The sequence below is a fragment of the Grus americana genome, chromosome 2 (genome assembly GCF_028858705.1).
Source record: "Grus americana isolate bGruAme1 chromosome 2, bGruAme1.mat, whole genome shotgun sequence".
NCBI lineage: Eukaryota > Metazoa > Chordata > Aves > Gruiformes > Gruidae > Grus > Grus americana.
The window spans coordinates 122,320,744-122,337,660 of NC_072853.1; the positions used below are offsets into that span (position 1 = coordinate 122,320,744).

At 38.9% G+C, this 16,917-nt stretch overlaps 1 protein-coding gene across 6 annotated transcripts in view; it reads right to left on the bottom strand.

Annotated features, from left to right (window-relative positions):
* Nucleotides 1-16,917, bottom strand: part of NEK11 (NIMA related kinase 11) — a 98,056-nt gene that overhangs the window by 54,110 nt on the left and 27,029 nt on the right. For 3 of the 6 annotated variants that reach the window (XM_054814378.1, XM_054814383.1, XM_054814379.1), the window contains 5 exons: nucleotides 16,352-16,470; nucleotides 10,313-10,377; nucleotides 9,703-9,829; nucleotides 632-781; nucleotides 470-548 (listed from right to left, as the gene is read on the bottom strand). In XM_054814378.1, the coding sequence (XP_054670353.1) occupies nucleotides 470-548; nucleotides 632-781; nucleotides 9,703-9,829; nucleotides 10,313-10,377; nucleotides 16,352-16,470 (540 nt within the window). The remainder of the gene's footprint in view (nucleotides 1-469; nucleotides 549-631; nucleotides 782-9,702; nucleotides 9,830-10,312; nucleotides 10,378-16,351; nucleotides 16,471-16,917) is intronic. The other 3 variants (XM_054814380.1, XM_054814381.1, XM_054814382.1) reach the window with 1 other exon arrangement.

A 16,917-nucleotide genomic window follows, 5' to 3' on the forward strand; every position in this document is an offset into this window, starting at 1 on the left:
ATCCAGACGCTTCAGCTATGAACCAATACAGTCCTAATGTAAAAACCGACTGACGAGTTTCCTTCCCCACCTTCTTAGAAAACCAAATAATATATACACTGAAGCAGGGACCAAAAGAGCAAGACGCACTATTTTTCATTAAAACTATGACTAACCAGAACAGTTTAGACATTGTATGCACCCAGGCCTGAATGATCTGTACTTGTTACACATAAATGCCCCTTCTCCTAATTGCTCGTAACATTTAAAAGGGGATACATTCAGCATGTAAAGTGACAAGGGCTTTATTTCTCACTGCCTGGCTACCTCAGTCATATTTGTAATTTAGCTCTGAAAGTTCCCTGGATTAATGTTCTCATGAACTGCTATCTAATTATTTTTTCTCAACACAGTTTTTCTGCCTCCGTTCTGCTTTTGCAAACTACATGCTCAAACGGTAAAAGTACACCTATTGCTTTTTCTTATATACCTTTAGTTGTTCATCGATATAAGGGATTTTTAGGATCTCTGATGCTGCTGGTCTCGATGAAGGATTCTTATTTAACATGCTGAAACATTAAAAACCAAAAGTCATAATTAAGTGATTTTTCCAAATTAACTTAAAAACCTGTTAAACAAGAAAATAACATACCTGCACAGCACAGCATTCAGTTTGCTTGGATATCTATCAGGAAGAGAAGGTGTATCACCTTCTACAATTTTTAACACAACAGACAAAAAATTGTGTCCAGTAAATGCATGGTTCATACAGCACATCTCATATAAAATGCATCCCAGAGACCTTGAAGAATAAAGTAATAGGAATAGTATAAATAATATTTCTGAAAGTAGCATGCACAGTGACATTGCAGTAAGTAAAATCACAACTGGATGCCCTTTTCTCCTGGGAGTAGGATATTTCATTATCATGCTGTCCTTTTCATCTGAAATATTTTTGGTCAGATCACAAGTTAGTAACTTTATAAACAGGAGAAATCATCATTCTATTTCCATAAGTACAGGCACAAACTTCAATTCTGTATATCAATACACATATTCATATATATATATATATGTAAAAATAAAGTAAAATCCTATTATATGAAACACCTTAAGTGATTACTCATTAAATTAAGAATGAAGTTTTTTAATTAGTGATTGACTGAGAAAATAGTTTAGTAGTGTTTGGTCATAGGTTTGTTTAAATTAAAACAAACCGAGGCTACAACTCCAGTTCAAATTAAATAATGCCAGTTTCAAATAACAGAAGTGTCTTCTGGTGTGATTTCACTCATTTGGCCTCATACTCAAAATAGATTATGAAACCAGCTTGTCCTCAAAGAAATATCAAATTTTAGATGAGAGCATCATATTGCAACTTCTAAAACAAATTTCCTCAAAATTTTATTTGGAGAAGAAAAGAAGAAATCTGAACATGTAGGTCTGGAGACCTAGCTAAGAACCAGCGTTAGTTTTAAATCATTAAAAACCTCATTAAAAACCAGGAGGAATGATTACAAACAATTTTAAATGAGCCTCTGGTTTACCATCACCTTATTTACCAGGCTCTTACTCACCAGTCCTAATGAAGATCATAAAAGATCACCAAGTTGAACATTTTAACCTAAACACTCTAATAATAGTGTCTATAATGACTATTCGTAATAATTTGCACTTCATCTGAGTTCTGTCTGACAAATGTTTTTTTAAAAAATAGAGGAGTTGAGCTTTCCAGGCTTTGAAGGATGCTCAGCGTTACCTCTACTTTGCAGTCAGGAGAACTGAGGCACTCATGAGTGACTAGATCAAGGTCATAGAAAATTCCAGATGAGAGCCAGCTACAGGTCCAGACTCATCTAAGTAACCAAAATTAAATATCAGAGCAACTTTACCCTTAATGTACTATTTGACTGTGGTATTCATAATTTTCAGAAGTAGTATGAAAATAAAGCATAGTGATAGTAAGTAGAAGTACATAGAATCATAGAATGGTTTGGGTTGGAAGGGACCTGAAAGATCACCTAGTTCCAACCCCCCTGCCATGGGCAGGGACACCCTCCACTAGACCACGTTGCCCAAAGCCTCATCCAACCTGGCCTTAAACACTTCCAGGGATGGGGCATCCACAACCTCTCTGGGCAATCTGTTCCAGTGCCTCACCACCCTAACAGGAAAGAATTTCTTTCTAACATCCAATCTAAATCGACCCTCCTTCAGCTTGAACCCATTACCCCTTGTCCTGTCACTACACTCCCTGATAAACAGTCCCTCACCATCTTTCCTGTAGGCCCCTTCAGGTACTGGAAAGCCGCAATTAGATCTCCTCAGAGCCTTCTTTTCTCCAGGCTGAACAATCCCAACTCTCTCAGCCTGTCCTCATAGGAGAGGTGCTCCAGCCCTCTGATCAGCTTCGTGGCCCTCCTCTGGACTCGCTCCAACAGCTCCATGTCTCTCCTGTACTGGGGCCCCCAGAGCTGGACGCAGTACTCCAGGTGGGGTCTCACAAGAGCGGAGTAGAGGGGCAGGATCACCTCCCTTGACCTGCTGGTCACACCTCTTTTGATGCAGCCCAGGACATGGTTGTCTTTCTGGGCTGCAAGCGCACACTGCCGGCTCATGTTGAACTTCTCATCAATCAGTACCCCCAAGTCCTTCTCCTCGGGGCTGCTTTCAATCCATTCCTCACCCAGCCTATAGTCGTGCTTAGGATTGCGCTGACCCACGTGCAGGACCTTGCACTTGGCCTTGTTGAACCTCATGCTGTTCACACAGGCCCACCTCTCAAGCCTGTCAAGGTCCCTCTGGATGGCATCCCTTCCCTCCAGCGTGTTGACCACACCACACTGCTTGGTGTCATTGGCAAACTTGCTGAGGGTGCACTCGATCCCATTGTCCATGTCACCGACAAAGATGTTGAACAGTGCCGGTCCCAGGACTGACCCCTGAGGAACGCCACTCGTCACCATTCCCCACTTGGACATTGAGCTGTTGACCACAACTCTTTCAGTGTGACCATCCAGCCAATTCCTTATCCACTGTGTGGTCAGTCCATCGAATCCATGTCTCTCCAATTTAGAGACAAGAATGTCATGTGGGAGGGTGTCAAATGCTTTGCACAAGTCCAGGTAGATGATGTCAGTTGCCCTTCCCTTATCCACCGACGCTGTAACCGCATCATAGAAGGCCACCAAGTTTGTCAGGCACGATTTGCCCTTAGTGACGCCGTGTTGGCTGTCACCAGTCACTTCCTTATTTTCCATGTAGATAAATGGCTTTGATGAAAAGGGTATAAACATTGTCTTTGAAAGCAAATAATGAATAAAGTTTCAGTTGCTCATTTTGGTTAAAGATGACAAATTGGTTCAGTCTGTCTGGCAATAAAAGAACCAGCTTTCGAACTTCCAAAATCAGTAAACAGTAACACATAGATGATGATCTATATTTATGATGTTCAGACTCCGAAACAACATAATTACTACGTGAGAAAATACTTAAAAAGAACAACAAAAACCCCCTGTACACACGGCATCTGAAAGTGTCAAACAAAAATGGAAACCAGCCAGAGGGAAGAAAAAAGGAAGGAAAATCCCAACCTGACAGACTGTACGAATACTGCTTTTTTCAGAATCAATCTGTTTTGGAGGCTGCTTGATTCTGGCAGCTAGAAATTGCTTAATGAGCCATTAGAAGCACAGGATTTGCCGCATCAGGGAAGCCCATTTTTTTATCTAGTTTAGTACTCTGACTACACCTGAGGCTTTGGAGGAAGATGAAAAGAACACCTAGGGCATTCTGCTACAGCTGCCCGTGAACAGGCTACCAGGGAAAACCCCATCTGTCCCACGAAAGAAAAAAAGGAAGAAGAAAAAAAAAAGGAGAGGAAAAGAAGAACGTTTTTACTGCAGGATACAATTTGAAATGAAATAAATACTTCTTACGCTGAAAAATGCTGTCCTGGGTCCCAGAGCAATGCTATTTCTTCCCAGGACTGATGCTAATCTGTGATTGCCCGAGGGAGTTAGCACCAAGCTTTTGCCTCAAGACTGCATTTCTCAGTTGTGTTTCTACAGTCCTGGTCTAAGCATCGTGTAAAAGGAGCATATTCAGCAAGAGAAAATTGCTTCCTGATTCCCATAAGCAATCTGCACGACTCAGCCATATAATTTAATTACTTTTAAAATCTTAGCTTGTATAACTGCCACTGTTATGAAATTCTATAATGGTCATTAAACTATCCAGCCAGAGCATGTGGTTTGACAGCTCCCTACGTTCACAAATAGGTTTGACAAAGGACCTAAACAGCACTTCATTTCAGCAAAATTGATGTATGACCATTTCACACGAAAGCCACTTATGCTCAATTACATCATAAAACAGAGTGTCTGGACAGGCTTCAGTGTGTTCTCTATGATATCAACTGACAAACCACTAACTCCTCCTTCTGAGGAGAAACCACCCTGTGGTTTTGGTGCTACTTGTTTGCATAAGCACTGTTGTCCTTTTAACATCTTCTGATCTTTAGTAGATCTTTCCAAACTATATTATAGTTCTTCAAAGGCTGTAAGACCCAAGTTAGCTTTTAAATTAAAGATAATCTAAATGCACCTTTGTGGCTTGTATCTCTCAGTCTGATTGTACCAGAAGGTCTTAAGAATCTGCTGACTCCAGAGTCTACTGAGGAATATGTACGTGTACACACATACTATCACGGTGCTCTCAGCCACTGCTTTTCAGGTCTTCAGTGCTTTTACTGCTATTTTTGGTAACTATTCTACATAAAATGTGGCAGTAAAAAAAAATAATCCATTTTTGGATTGTTAATATTAAGTAAAAAGACAAAGTGGGGGAAAAGCACAGGCAAGCAAGCACAATTAAAATGAAAGTCCCAAGACCTGTATGGTAGGAAGCCCAATTCACCCAAACCATACAGACAAACCCTCTGTCAAAATCTGACAGTACTTGACAGAAGACATATAATACAGTGGATTTAAATGTGACTGTAACATTGCTTTGTCTCAGGAAGACAAAAAGGAAGTTATTTATACCTCTCTTGTAAAGAATTTGCTAAATCTCTAAGTGAAAAAAGAACATTTTTTTTAAACTAAATTATTTCTGTTATCATTTCTGCCTCTGAGATAATTTATAACATATACTATGCACAAATCCTTTGATAAGTTCCTGGATGGAATTTGCCTTATATGCTTTAAAAAGAAGAGAGAAATGTTATTGCTGATAACTGTTTGCATACACTTCATCTCATCCACTCAGAAACAAAATATGATACAGTTACAATAGCCACTGCATGGACAGGCACTCAGTATTTGCACTCAAGGACCTATACTGATCCTTGGCAGACTCCCAGCCAGTACAGATTTCAGAGTCTCATCTGAGAAACCTCAAGTTCTCACAGTTTGAAAACCTGCAAAAAACTGCAGGTGCAATATAGACTAACTACTAGTAGCAGGCAAATCCTGGTAGTGTTATTCAGGAGCTGAACAAGGAGATTTTTTCAGCTGGGATGGGCAAGAATAATGCTCAGCTCCCAGTATGAAAAAAGAAGGACCTAAACTCATTGGGAGCCCTTGTGCCAAGGGAATCCTAGTTTTCTGGAACAGAAGACATCTCTGGGGAAGATGCACCCGCACCCTTTAGCTTTAGGACCATTTGCAGGAGTTAGCATTGACCTATTTGGTAAGTCTGGGCCTTCTAGGTTGCATGAAGGTAATGGAAAAGAAAAAGGGTATCCCTTTTGTTCAGAAAACCTCAGATAAAAAGTTAGCACTCACCTAATGCATTAGTGAGTAGTCACACCTGCCCTGAATGCACTGAGTACCTGCTTTTAGTTTACTCTCGCCTGGAAAGAAATGTTTCCATTTTGTTCTGGGAGTTAGAGGATGCCAAGTCTTCTCAGGCTAATGTCACAAAGCCCAAGTCTGTTGGGCTGGAGTGATGATTTTTAGTCACTGCACGGACTGAAATAAAAGCTGATTAAAATTCTTACTTTGTTGGTAGACTTTCATGTAATCCCCCTGGATCTCCGATTGCTTTCTTAATAATGTTGCTGATGTGTCTCTATCTGCATTTGTTGGTGCTGGGAGACCTGTTCTGCCATGATCCTTCAACAGTCTTAGTCGGATGACATTGATGTAACCTGGGTAGATTCTGACCCACTCTTTCCTACCAATAATATTAAAAAAAAAACCCCTCTCAAATAACAAAATAAAAACTGCACATGCTTTGTAAAACAAAAGAGCTAATAAGCTAAATCAGCCTGAAGGCCAAAGGATCTAATATATACACCCAGCACATGTGGTTGTATCACAGGGGATGAATCGTACCTGTTGTGTCCCTATAAGCGCAGAGATGGTCAGGCATTTTCCAGTGACAGTGTTTCACTGAAACATGAGCTTAGGTTAAATAAGAAGTCTGGCGGCTTTGTTAGCCACGGAGGTTTGATGAAACTTTTGCCTGGAAGGGTTTGAAAACAACCCGGTTGCTCCTCCTGGACATCAGAGGTTCAGACCAAGGTCTCAGCTCTGTCTGATTCAGACCAGAAACACTCACTTTGGTCCCGCACACCACAGGGGACCATCTTGGCCACCAGGCTACTGACTATTTCTCATGGCTCCCTCTGTGTTGTGTTTTCTGTCAATTATAAAAACTCACTGTCCCAGAGAAGCAGACTGGAACCATGTTCCACCACGACTTCACCTTTCCTGACCCTAAGAAATGACACATACAGTCTTCAGTTTGCTTGACATGCGAATGCTGTGCCATAGCACTGGTGGCACTGAAAGGTTGGCCAACCCCCAACATCAGCGCTTATCCCACCACGTGGTGCGTAAGGCCAGGAGGGGTCACCAGGACCCCGGCACCGCAGTGCCTCTGGGTCACACTGTGCTCATGGAAAAGCAAGTCCCAACTGCCAAATGCATGCACACACATCACTTGCTAATCTTCCACCCGTTCTGGCCTCTTGAACTAGTCACTGTCTCAACTCAGCTGCTGGCACTGCACCGACTCTTGTCCGTCTGCGGCTCATTAGGGGGAAGCACCAACGGGCAGAGGGGTTGATGAACTGCTGAACTGAGACCAGCTCCCTGAGGGAGCTCCTCTCCTGGAAAGGAGGAAACCCCAGACTGTGTCATCTGCAAAAGCTTTCACTTACCGCCTGGCCAGTCCAGGCTCAGGGATGGTAAGGAAAACATGTGCCAATTTTAATTTGCCTCCTGTGAATTAAGATTTGGCATAAAGCATGGAATAGCAAAGAAGTCCAGCCCTGAAATTTTAACTGAGGACAAAGGTGAATGTTGCAGCTTCCCTGAGCCTTGTTGCAGAACTTCTGTACGTAAAAACTGTAAAACATGACGCTTTTTATATCTATTGACCTTGGGTTATAAAAGACAATACTTCTTGTACCAGCTGCTGCGCTGTGAATATTCAAGCCAGTTTGAAAAGCCAGCTGCAGAACATTTCAGTGAACCTGAAAAGCACAATGTCTCTTTAGAGCACATCATTAACGCAGCATAAATTAAGGTCTTTCCAATGAACAATGATTAAGTGGACTGAACACTGAGAGGACCATGATAACTTAGCAAGATAGCAATAACTACCTTTTCTGGAAGATATTTTACATTTTCTTACAGTTAACACTTATAATTCTGAATTTTTGTGTGTAATATTTTGAGTCCTGCTAGAGATCAGAAGGACAAGTCTGAAAAGAGAATGCCACTTCAAGTACATACAAAAGACTTGGGAAAATTCTTCATGAGCAAGTGAATTTCCTGTAAAGCAGCACAAGGATTTCATCTAACCTGGAGCCTCCAAGGTGGGCTCCCCTGCGTGCTCGGGGACCTCTCGTCTTTTGGCCCCTGTTAAATGGGGCAAACGCAAAAAAAATCAAACAGAATCATTATTAAAAGATTAAATGAAGAGATGAAATGACCAAAGTATCAATCAAACATATGAGTCATGGTAGTTGACAAGTCCTGATCAAAAATGTTTCTTGGCTCAGAAAGAGAAGGGTTTTGTGGGCTGGGGGTCTAGTGAGTCAGAGCACACCTCCTCCTTAGTGCCCCTGCAGTGAGGGCCAAGAAGCTCCTGCTGAAGGCGGTTCCACCCCAGGATGAGTGTCTGGGTACTGCTTTGGAAAGATTACAAAATGCACAAAGTATAGCAGAAAGGTAACAGCTAGTGACTTCTTGCAAGGAGATGGTGGTGGGGCTCTTTTTTCTGCTGTTTTGTAAATTTTAAAGGGGTAAACACATTGTCTACAAAAATATTGGACCAAACTCTGCTTTCGTTTATTCTGTACAATTTCAGTGACTTACACGGAGTGACACTTGTAACCATGAATAGAACTTAAGCATGTATTTTTCATTCCATTTCAACTGCAATAAAAGAAATTATTCTTTACAGTGAAAGAGCACAAAAGGCAAGTTTCCCTGTCTATTCACTTGTTTTGACATCTTTTGAAATCTTCTCTCAATATATTTTTACTGACTACGTGTATTAACTGATATTTGTTTTGATACAGATGAACAAGACAGAATCTGACATCAAATCCATCTCAGTTCAGCTACACAGACCATGTGATGAGATTCCTGACACATCCACTGACTGGATTGAACGTGCTAACTGTGAAAAATGGTTGCTACCAGTTGAAAGTACAGATGACTCTTCTCAACTGTTAGAATTATATCTTGCAGTCACAAATATATTTTGAAAAGGCAGAACCGAGCAGAAGCTAGAGTAAATTATCAAGTAAACAAACTACATTCCAGCAAATGTTTTACAAAGGAAATTTCCTGATTTGAAATATTAAAAAAAAAAGAAACCTTTAGATATGCACACCTACAGAAAAAAACACCTCTTAAGAGAAGCAGCAAAGCTCATTTTATATAAAAGTACTATGACAGAATTAAAAAAAACAATAGTTTTAACTATCATCTTAAAACAAAACAAGATGTTTTAGGACATACATATAAAAAAAGCCAGATACTTTCCCCATTCAAAAAATCATTCTTCATCTTAGCTTGCAGGAGTAGCTGCACACCTAAAGGTTTCCTAAAGTCTTTCAACAGATCTGAGCTTCTCAACTTGATTCTCTAATCATCACCTCTGAAGTCTTGATCTCAAGAATTTGTGACATCTAAGTGCAGAACTGACACTTTTCTTTCTACCTTTGAGCCTTTTCTAAAAAAGAATGCCTTTTTGCTTCTGTCCTAACACTCCAGTTATTCACATTTTCAGCTGCCCTTCCAAGTACCTTCTTCCTTTTTGCATTTGCCAATGTTTTTCAGTTCAGTTCCTAAGAAGGTCTTTCTGCTTCCCTCTCAGCCAAGAATCTCTCTTTCCTTGTCCACTTGGAAGTTTCACAGAAAGTTGCTTTTTTCCATTCTTCTGTCTCAATATGAGAAAGAAAAAGATTTCCCCCTTCCTAGAAAAAACTGAGCTTGGTCTGCAATCATCCTGTGTCATGGCAGAGACTGGACCTGATGCTTACTCTCCTTTGAAGTCCAAGATAACCTAGAATAATAGCAAACTACATGCTTCTTAACACAAAGAGCACACCTTCAAAATGCAATACATGATACAAATGTCCTGGAATTGTTTTAGTGGAGTAGTGTGAGCACCCTACTGAAAGCCATTTAAAAAAAAAAAAATCCTAAATAACATCAATGACCTAGAAAATAAATGCAAAATAGCATGCTGACTACTCACCAAATGTCAGATTTTGTGTTATATCCCTGGTGCTTCAGTGCTTCCGGACTCATGTAGTATGGTGTCCCCGTAAATGTAGTGGCCAGATCACATGAACCCATCAAAAGACAAGAAACTCCAAAGTCCCCTAAAAGTAAGAGCAGAAACAATAATCTATTCATATAAACTGTTTGTGTTTATTGTTAGACACAATACAATGACTGTACATCAAAAAACCCCAAACCTGCCAGTATTTTAAAATATGGAAAAAACAATTTTCTGTAATTCTTCAAAATAAAACCACCACAAAATCATAGAACTATGGAATGATGTAAGTTTGAAGAGGCCTCACAAAGTCATCTGATTCAAACTCCCGGCTCAAAGTAAGGCCAACTTCAAAGCTACATGAGGCTGCTCAGGCCCAGGTCCAGCCAAGCTTGGAGCACCTTCAAGGCTGGAGATTTCACTACCTCTCTGGGCCCCTGTTCCTGTGTCTGACTGTCAAAATAAATGTTTGACCACAAAAAGGCTATATCAGGCATGACTTTATATAAATCTCCTTATTGACAAAATGTCTGCTAGTCTGTTCTATCATACTAAAATATATCTTTAAAAAGTACAGAAATCTCACCAATTTTAAGAAGATTATTTTTCAAAAATATATTCTTGGCTTTCAAATCTCTGTGAAGTATCCGCCTGGAATATAAAAGGAAATTCAACCTCATCCAACTTGAAGCATTCACAGTCACATATCAAGTATCTCAAATATTCAATGGCATTAAGGACCTTCATATAAACACAGAGGTGCATTCACAGACACCCACGTGCAGGATGAGAGCCAAAGCAGTCAGGATAATAAAAAAGGAACCCAGGGATCCCAGCTTGAGAATACAGATACAGGCTTAACATGAGCTGCAGAGGAAGGGAGAAAGGCAAGTCATCTTTTCTGACTCTTCTTAAAAACATTACATCTTATTTCCTACCAGCAGAATGAGACGTTTCACAATAAAATAAGGGATGAGAAAAAGAGCAATAAGACTCTCAAAACTCAGGGAACTCTCCTTCAGAGAAAATGCATTACTTGAAAGACAAATATGTATATAGACTAGGCTAGTAGTTCAAATTTTTACAGTAATGGTGTGGAAGATAAAAGAAGTTTACAAAGACAGAGATCAAAAGGAAAAGAAAAACAACAACTAGCTTTTACAAATTTATTTTTCCATCAAAGATTGAAATAACATCATAAACTACACACTACGTGGGGGCAAACATCATCTCAATTTCTTGAAATCTTAATGTGTGACGGTAATTCTCCATCCCCTTAGGAAAATAAAATATCTCTACAGTATGTAAAACATGTTCTCAATTAATTCTTGTTAATAACGCTTCCAAAAGGGTTCCCTACAACCTCAGCTAAACTAGAACTCACTCACTTTTAAATAGCATGATAACACATAGTATTAATTATCAGCTCTGCTCAGGAGGAGGTTAGAATAGCATTTGGTACATACTGGCTGCAGAAACTGCATTTGCTAATAACAAATGCAGCAGTCGCTCAGCCATTTAGACCAGGTAAAGCAAGCAAATAATGCTCTAAGATTCTGGAGATGCAGGCAGGAAAAACAAATATAGTAATAGATTTTAACTGTTCTTGAACAATCCTCAAGTATTATCTAAAATTTTATTGAATTATTAAAGTCTTATGCATTGAGATACTGAAATCATTTCTGAAATAGTTACCATATTAAGACCAGAAAATACATATTCTACAGCACAATTTAAATAAGCAATTTAGTCCACAACTCATTTGAAAATAATTTTTGCAAGAAGAGAAAAAAATTATTAAATTCAGTATACTCAGTTCACAAGTGGGGAAAAAATGTGAAAAATAACTATTGGAAGACATTGTAGTAAGCACATAGACTGAGCATGAAAAGGAAACATTTCTATTTTTATGGGACATAAAGAGTTCTTTATGCTTCTTAAGGCAATCTTTCCAGTTTTTGTCCTGAAAGTAATGCTTGTAGAAAAAGGTTTGCACATTGGGAAAAATGAAAGTTTTATTCAGCTTGCCTCTGCTGATGTTTATAAATAATTTGTTCTCTATTTGGCAACTTTCTTGAGCAATCCATGTACACTCATCATACATTACATCAGTAAGGAAATTAAGCTAAGATGATATTCAGTATTATTTCATAAGCCTATATATACACATAGTTTTATATAAATCTTGCTCTCTTAATTTAGATTCATAAAGTCTTCCCTTACCATTCATCACATGGAGCCTTTGAAAGAACTTGCCTTCACTAAGTTAGATCTTTCTTGCATGTTGTTGTAGAGCATTGGTGGGTTTTAACCTTTTTTGGGGTTATTATTACTTTGTAGAAATACAACCACGGACTCTGAACCTAAATGTTTCCTGGATATCTGTGATTTGAATAACAGGTATCTTGAAGTATAAAAAGTATTCAGAAAGCTTTCAGTAGCATATTATTTGAAAAAGAGATGGAGATAAGATTTTTGGGTCACATTAGTTTGAATTAAAATGTAATGCTAATATAAGCTTGCCACATATTGTTGAAAAAGTTATGCACATTATTTTTATTACCAATAATTATAAGATGCTTTTATATATTAATGACTAAGAAACACTTGGGGTGATTCTTTGGAACTTCCCATGATGAAGTCTCTCAATGCAAGACACCTTATTCTGCTGGGATATGTCAGAAGATAAACAAGTTAAAAGCTGAAACCTTAACTGAAACAACTATTTCAATTCTAGTAAGAAATAAATATTGAGCCTGCACTGTGAATCCAGTTTAAGAAAAAGCGCGACTTTTTTGCTGTAGCAAGAGACAAACCTATAGAGGTAACATGAATTAACTGGGCTCCAGCAAAACTTAACCTAACTTGACAGTCAGTGAAGTGGTTATTGATATTTTAGGTAGAAATGAACACTTAAGGATAGTTTCAAATTTGAGCTATAAATATACCCATACCTATGTTCTATAGAGTACCTGCTTGCTGCCTCACTGTCATAAAAAAGCAGCACGAAGCACTGAGCACTGGGCAGCCTCCTTGAATAAAGCTTCCTCTGCAACATACCTGCAAGTGAAGCTGATTGAAGCTCAAGTAGTTTGCTGCTGTGAAATATTCAGCTATTAATTTCTCTTTCCTCTATCTGAAGAACTATTTCAAGAAGTAAGAGGTTCTGGGTAAGTCTGAGTCCTGTACTTTGGAAGAAAACGTGAAATCCAGATAAAGTACTTGGGCAAAGCCTGCTATTCTGTAGATTGAAAGTAACAGATTTGTTTGCATAAGCTGTAACCTTATAAAAATCTCTGTGCTGGCATATTGTTCATAAAGATTAGCAAAGTGATGGATAACATAATGGTCAGGTTTATTCAAATTGAGGTTAAATGAATCAATGGCCTCATTGCCCAGTTGCTGTGGGATCAATTTTGTGCACTGACGTGCAATGGGCTACAAGTATGCCAGAGAGACTAGATGATGGTTTCATGCTAACTGTCTCCCCAACTAGATAAAAGCACTCAACTATGTGCCCGCTCCTTTACTTCTCCCTCTGGTTATATCAATGACAGATGAGGACTGAATCTATTTAATTCTAGAGAACTTTGTTTTGAAGTTTAAAATTAAAAAAATCTTTCCAGTTATGCAAAATAGCCAGTAGATAGCATAATGACCACAAGATATTCAGGCCCCTTTGGGATTATTGAAGCATAAGTAAAAGTCAGGAATGGGTAATCTGTATAATCTTTATTATCACAGGAAAAAAAAAAATCACAATCTGAGGCAGTGAAAAAGTCCTGTTTTAAAATAAGTGCCCAGCATAGAAGTTTTCAAAAAGTGCAGAAGTTCAACAAAAGCTGTGCAAGAAGGACAACCAAGTGAATAGTCTATGTCCAAAACCAGAAATAATAATTTTGGCTGCTCTGGAATAAAAACTCCCATCCACAGCAGCTGAATTTTCTAAGGAATGGCACGAGGAAGTCCAGCCCACAGGTAATGAACACTTCAAGCTTTTAATTCTAGGGAAAAGTTTTCTTTGCCTTAGAACATAGTTCAAACATGTATTACAGTTTTTTTCTGTATCGGTAGAGAAGAAATCATGTATAACTCCTTTATACAAAACCAGAGGGCTGTTATTACGTTTTAGTGATTCAAATTAATTTCTGTAAGTAGTTTTAAATTCTTTTAAGCCTAACCTTTTCCATTTAAGCTATTGTTTGGCTCTAAACAAATAAGATAAAGATAAAATTTTCTAATGTGCATACAGTCAAATAGCACATATTACAATACAGGAAATGCAAATAAAAACTGTCAAGTCATTTGTTTGTGTCTGGAGAGGTGCTATTAAATAGCTATGAGAGAAAACGAAATGCTGATTGGAAAATCAAATCGCTGCTTTCACTGGAGAATTAAACAACATTTCAGGAAACCCAGTAATGTAATATATGCATTTACCAAAGAAAGTTTATTTGTAAGATTTTTTAAAAAAAAAATTTAAGAAAAAGTAGAAGATGAGAAACATAGAAGAGTAGACAAAAGGGATGTATGGGAAAACAAGAGATAAGAGAGGCACGAGGAAATACAGAAAATGGAAGACAAAAAGAGTAACTTATACAATTGAATAGAATAGTTCAGTTGGAAAGGACCTACAATGATCATCTAGTCCAACTGCAATGTTGTCATTATTCTACATTAGTCTGCGCAGTGCATCCTCTAAATACATACATTAAAGAAAGGATTTCACCAAAAGTGGACTTTCCAGATTACCAAACCTTTAATGATACATTGTTAAGTTGGAGTTTGAGAAGGAAAAAAAAAGCTGCTAGTTTAGTTTAATGGACAGGATTTTTATTTCCATTTCCCCCTGTCCTTTCAGCCTGAGGTGAATGCTGAAGAGCACAGCATCCCAGAGAGCTCTCTCCACTGTGATCCCGTCACTGCAGGCTGTGGGGGCCGCACTTCACGTACAAGCCCCAGATAAATTGGCATTCAGGAACCAAAATGCTCTTGCATCCTTGGACAACAATTCACTCTGCCCTTTTCCCTCTACAGTCTGACACTGTAGGTGCAAAATCTCATCAGGCAACTATCAGTTTAGATCAAACGTATCCCACGTACTTATCTTCAGCTCAACTCAGAAATGGTTGTTCTTGGTGACAGGTGACTTATCTCTACCTACTGTTCTGTTACAACTCAAGTTCAGGCAAACAAACTTGGCCCAAGCCCTGCTGTGAAAGATATTTGAAACAGCTACATCAATTTGGTGTTTTCACCAAAATCTTGTTTTCCGAGTACTCACGCAGAAAGAAGACTATGGATTCTAACCTACATTCAGCTTGAAAAAAACTGAATTCTCATCTCCAGATTCTGGGTGTAACCTGCTCTTCAAACATAAATATCTTCTCCCCCCCAGATGTATTAATAATTTAGGCCATTATTTTAAGTAGATTAGCTCATCTCCCCAAAACATGCAGGTGATTACAGACAAACATCCTTAGCCTCTGCTAAGACTGTCCTTGCAGCAGTGATATTCTTATTTCTAAAAGTTCAATAGGAGTAATAGTCCAAAGAGTTCAGCTTGGCAGGATGAAAAATCTTGGGACTTCGGGCTACAATGTTCTTTAGAAAGGATTCTCTGTCTTGTTCATTAACGTGACATTTCAGAGCTGCCAACAGGCAAAAGCAACAGGGAGGAGACAGCAAAGAAAGGAGAAGATCCTGAAAGCCGGATTAACTTTGACTGGCTCACTGTTTCTGAAAAGCTGCTAGGAAAGGAGCCTGGTATTCCCATTTGTTCGGTCCTTCCTCCAGCTCTCAATCCAGGTGGCAGCATGCTGGGAGCCTTCTGCTCCTGGCTTAGCACAGCACTTGGTCTCCTTCATAGCATGCAAAATAGTCCCACCTACCTCAAAGGCGACAGCACTGGATGATGTGAGAAGGGGACCAGACAGGGCTCATGCATGTGTCCAGTACACTGACAATGAGGGGATTGTTTAAATCACTGAAGTTAGCTTGCCTAAATCACATTGCAGGCAAGAACTATACCCATGGAGATGACCAGGTAGGTATTCATCTGTATCTATCCCTGCTCAAACCAAGTGTCATCTCCACAAACTACTGTCTGGATGACCTGCGGTAGCTTTTTTAGGTTATTTTTTGATGTGCTGTTACAAGTGATGTCTGTTTTCTAAGAATGTATGTATGTAGCTTCACTGATTTTAGTGGGAGTACATCAAGCATATGTATTGGATTCTTCACATTAAATATCTGCAGGAGATCCTTGTTGAGTCCTCTTGAAAAAGCTGATTTTGTTTCAACCTTTTAATCCATTTTCTTCTAATAATATTGAACTATTTCTGTTGTGCTAAATTTTTCACTTGGCTTTTAGAAAAAGTGTGCCTAATGCTGAAAGACATCTACCACTGCACTGCTAAAAGATATAATACACAATGTTCTTGAAGGATAGACAATTAATTACACCTTAGGTAGACAACATATACTACAGCAGTTTGATGAACAGGACTTTCTACCAATGCAAGACAATCCATATGGTTTCGTTTCTGTTTGAGTATCTGCAACTAGTCAGTAAGTCTACTCACTCCCATCCCAAGCTAAACGCTCTCATATTAAATGACTGTACCTTTCATGCATATAGTTGACTCCAAGTAACAACTGTATAAACCAGTCTATTATTTGTCTTTGAGTGAATATCTTCCCAGATTCTTTGTACTCTTGAATTTTTAAGTCTAGATCTCCACCCTGAAAAATATCACAACATATTTGTACATTTAAAGTAAGCTTTTAAAATATCTTCTCCTTCATCAAAGTACAGGACTCCACTTTCTTAGACCTTCAGACTGTCTTCACGTAGTCTGCAAAGGCTTGCATGTGAATTCTGAACTCTCCCAGCACCAAAAAGCATACACAACTGAGGATCAAAATGAGATCAAGCAGTATGGCTGCAGAGGGAAAGTAGGTCAGTTTTCTCTTAGTGTTACACAAAATCATCAAAGTTTTCAATTTTTCTCACTTCATGTCACCCAACTTTAGACATGTGCATTTGAGCTGGTCACCTCAAAATCCCTTTATAGTTAATACAAAGGAACAGGCATCTGTATAGTGCAATTGTCTCTGCCATCTAGCTGTCTACCTTAGGAATGGATGGATCATGTTGCAGAAATGCTGTTCCTCTGCAAAGGTTTATGA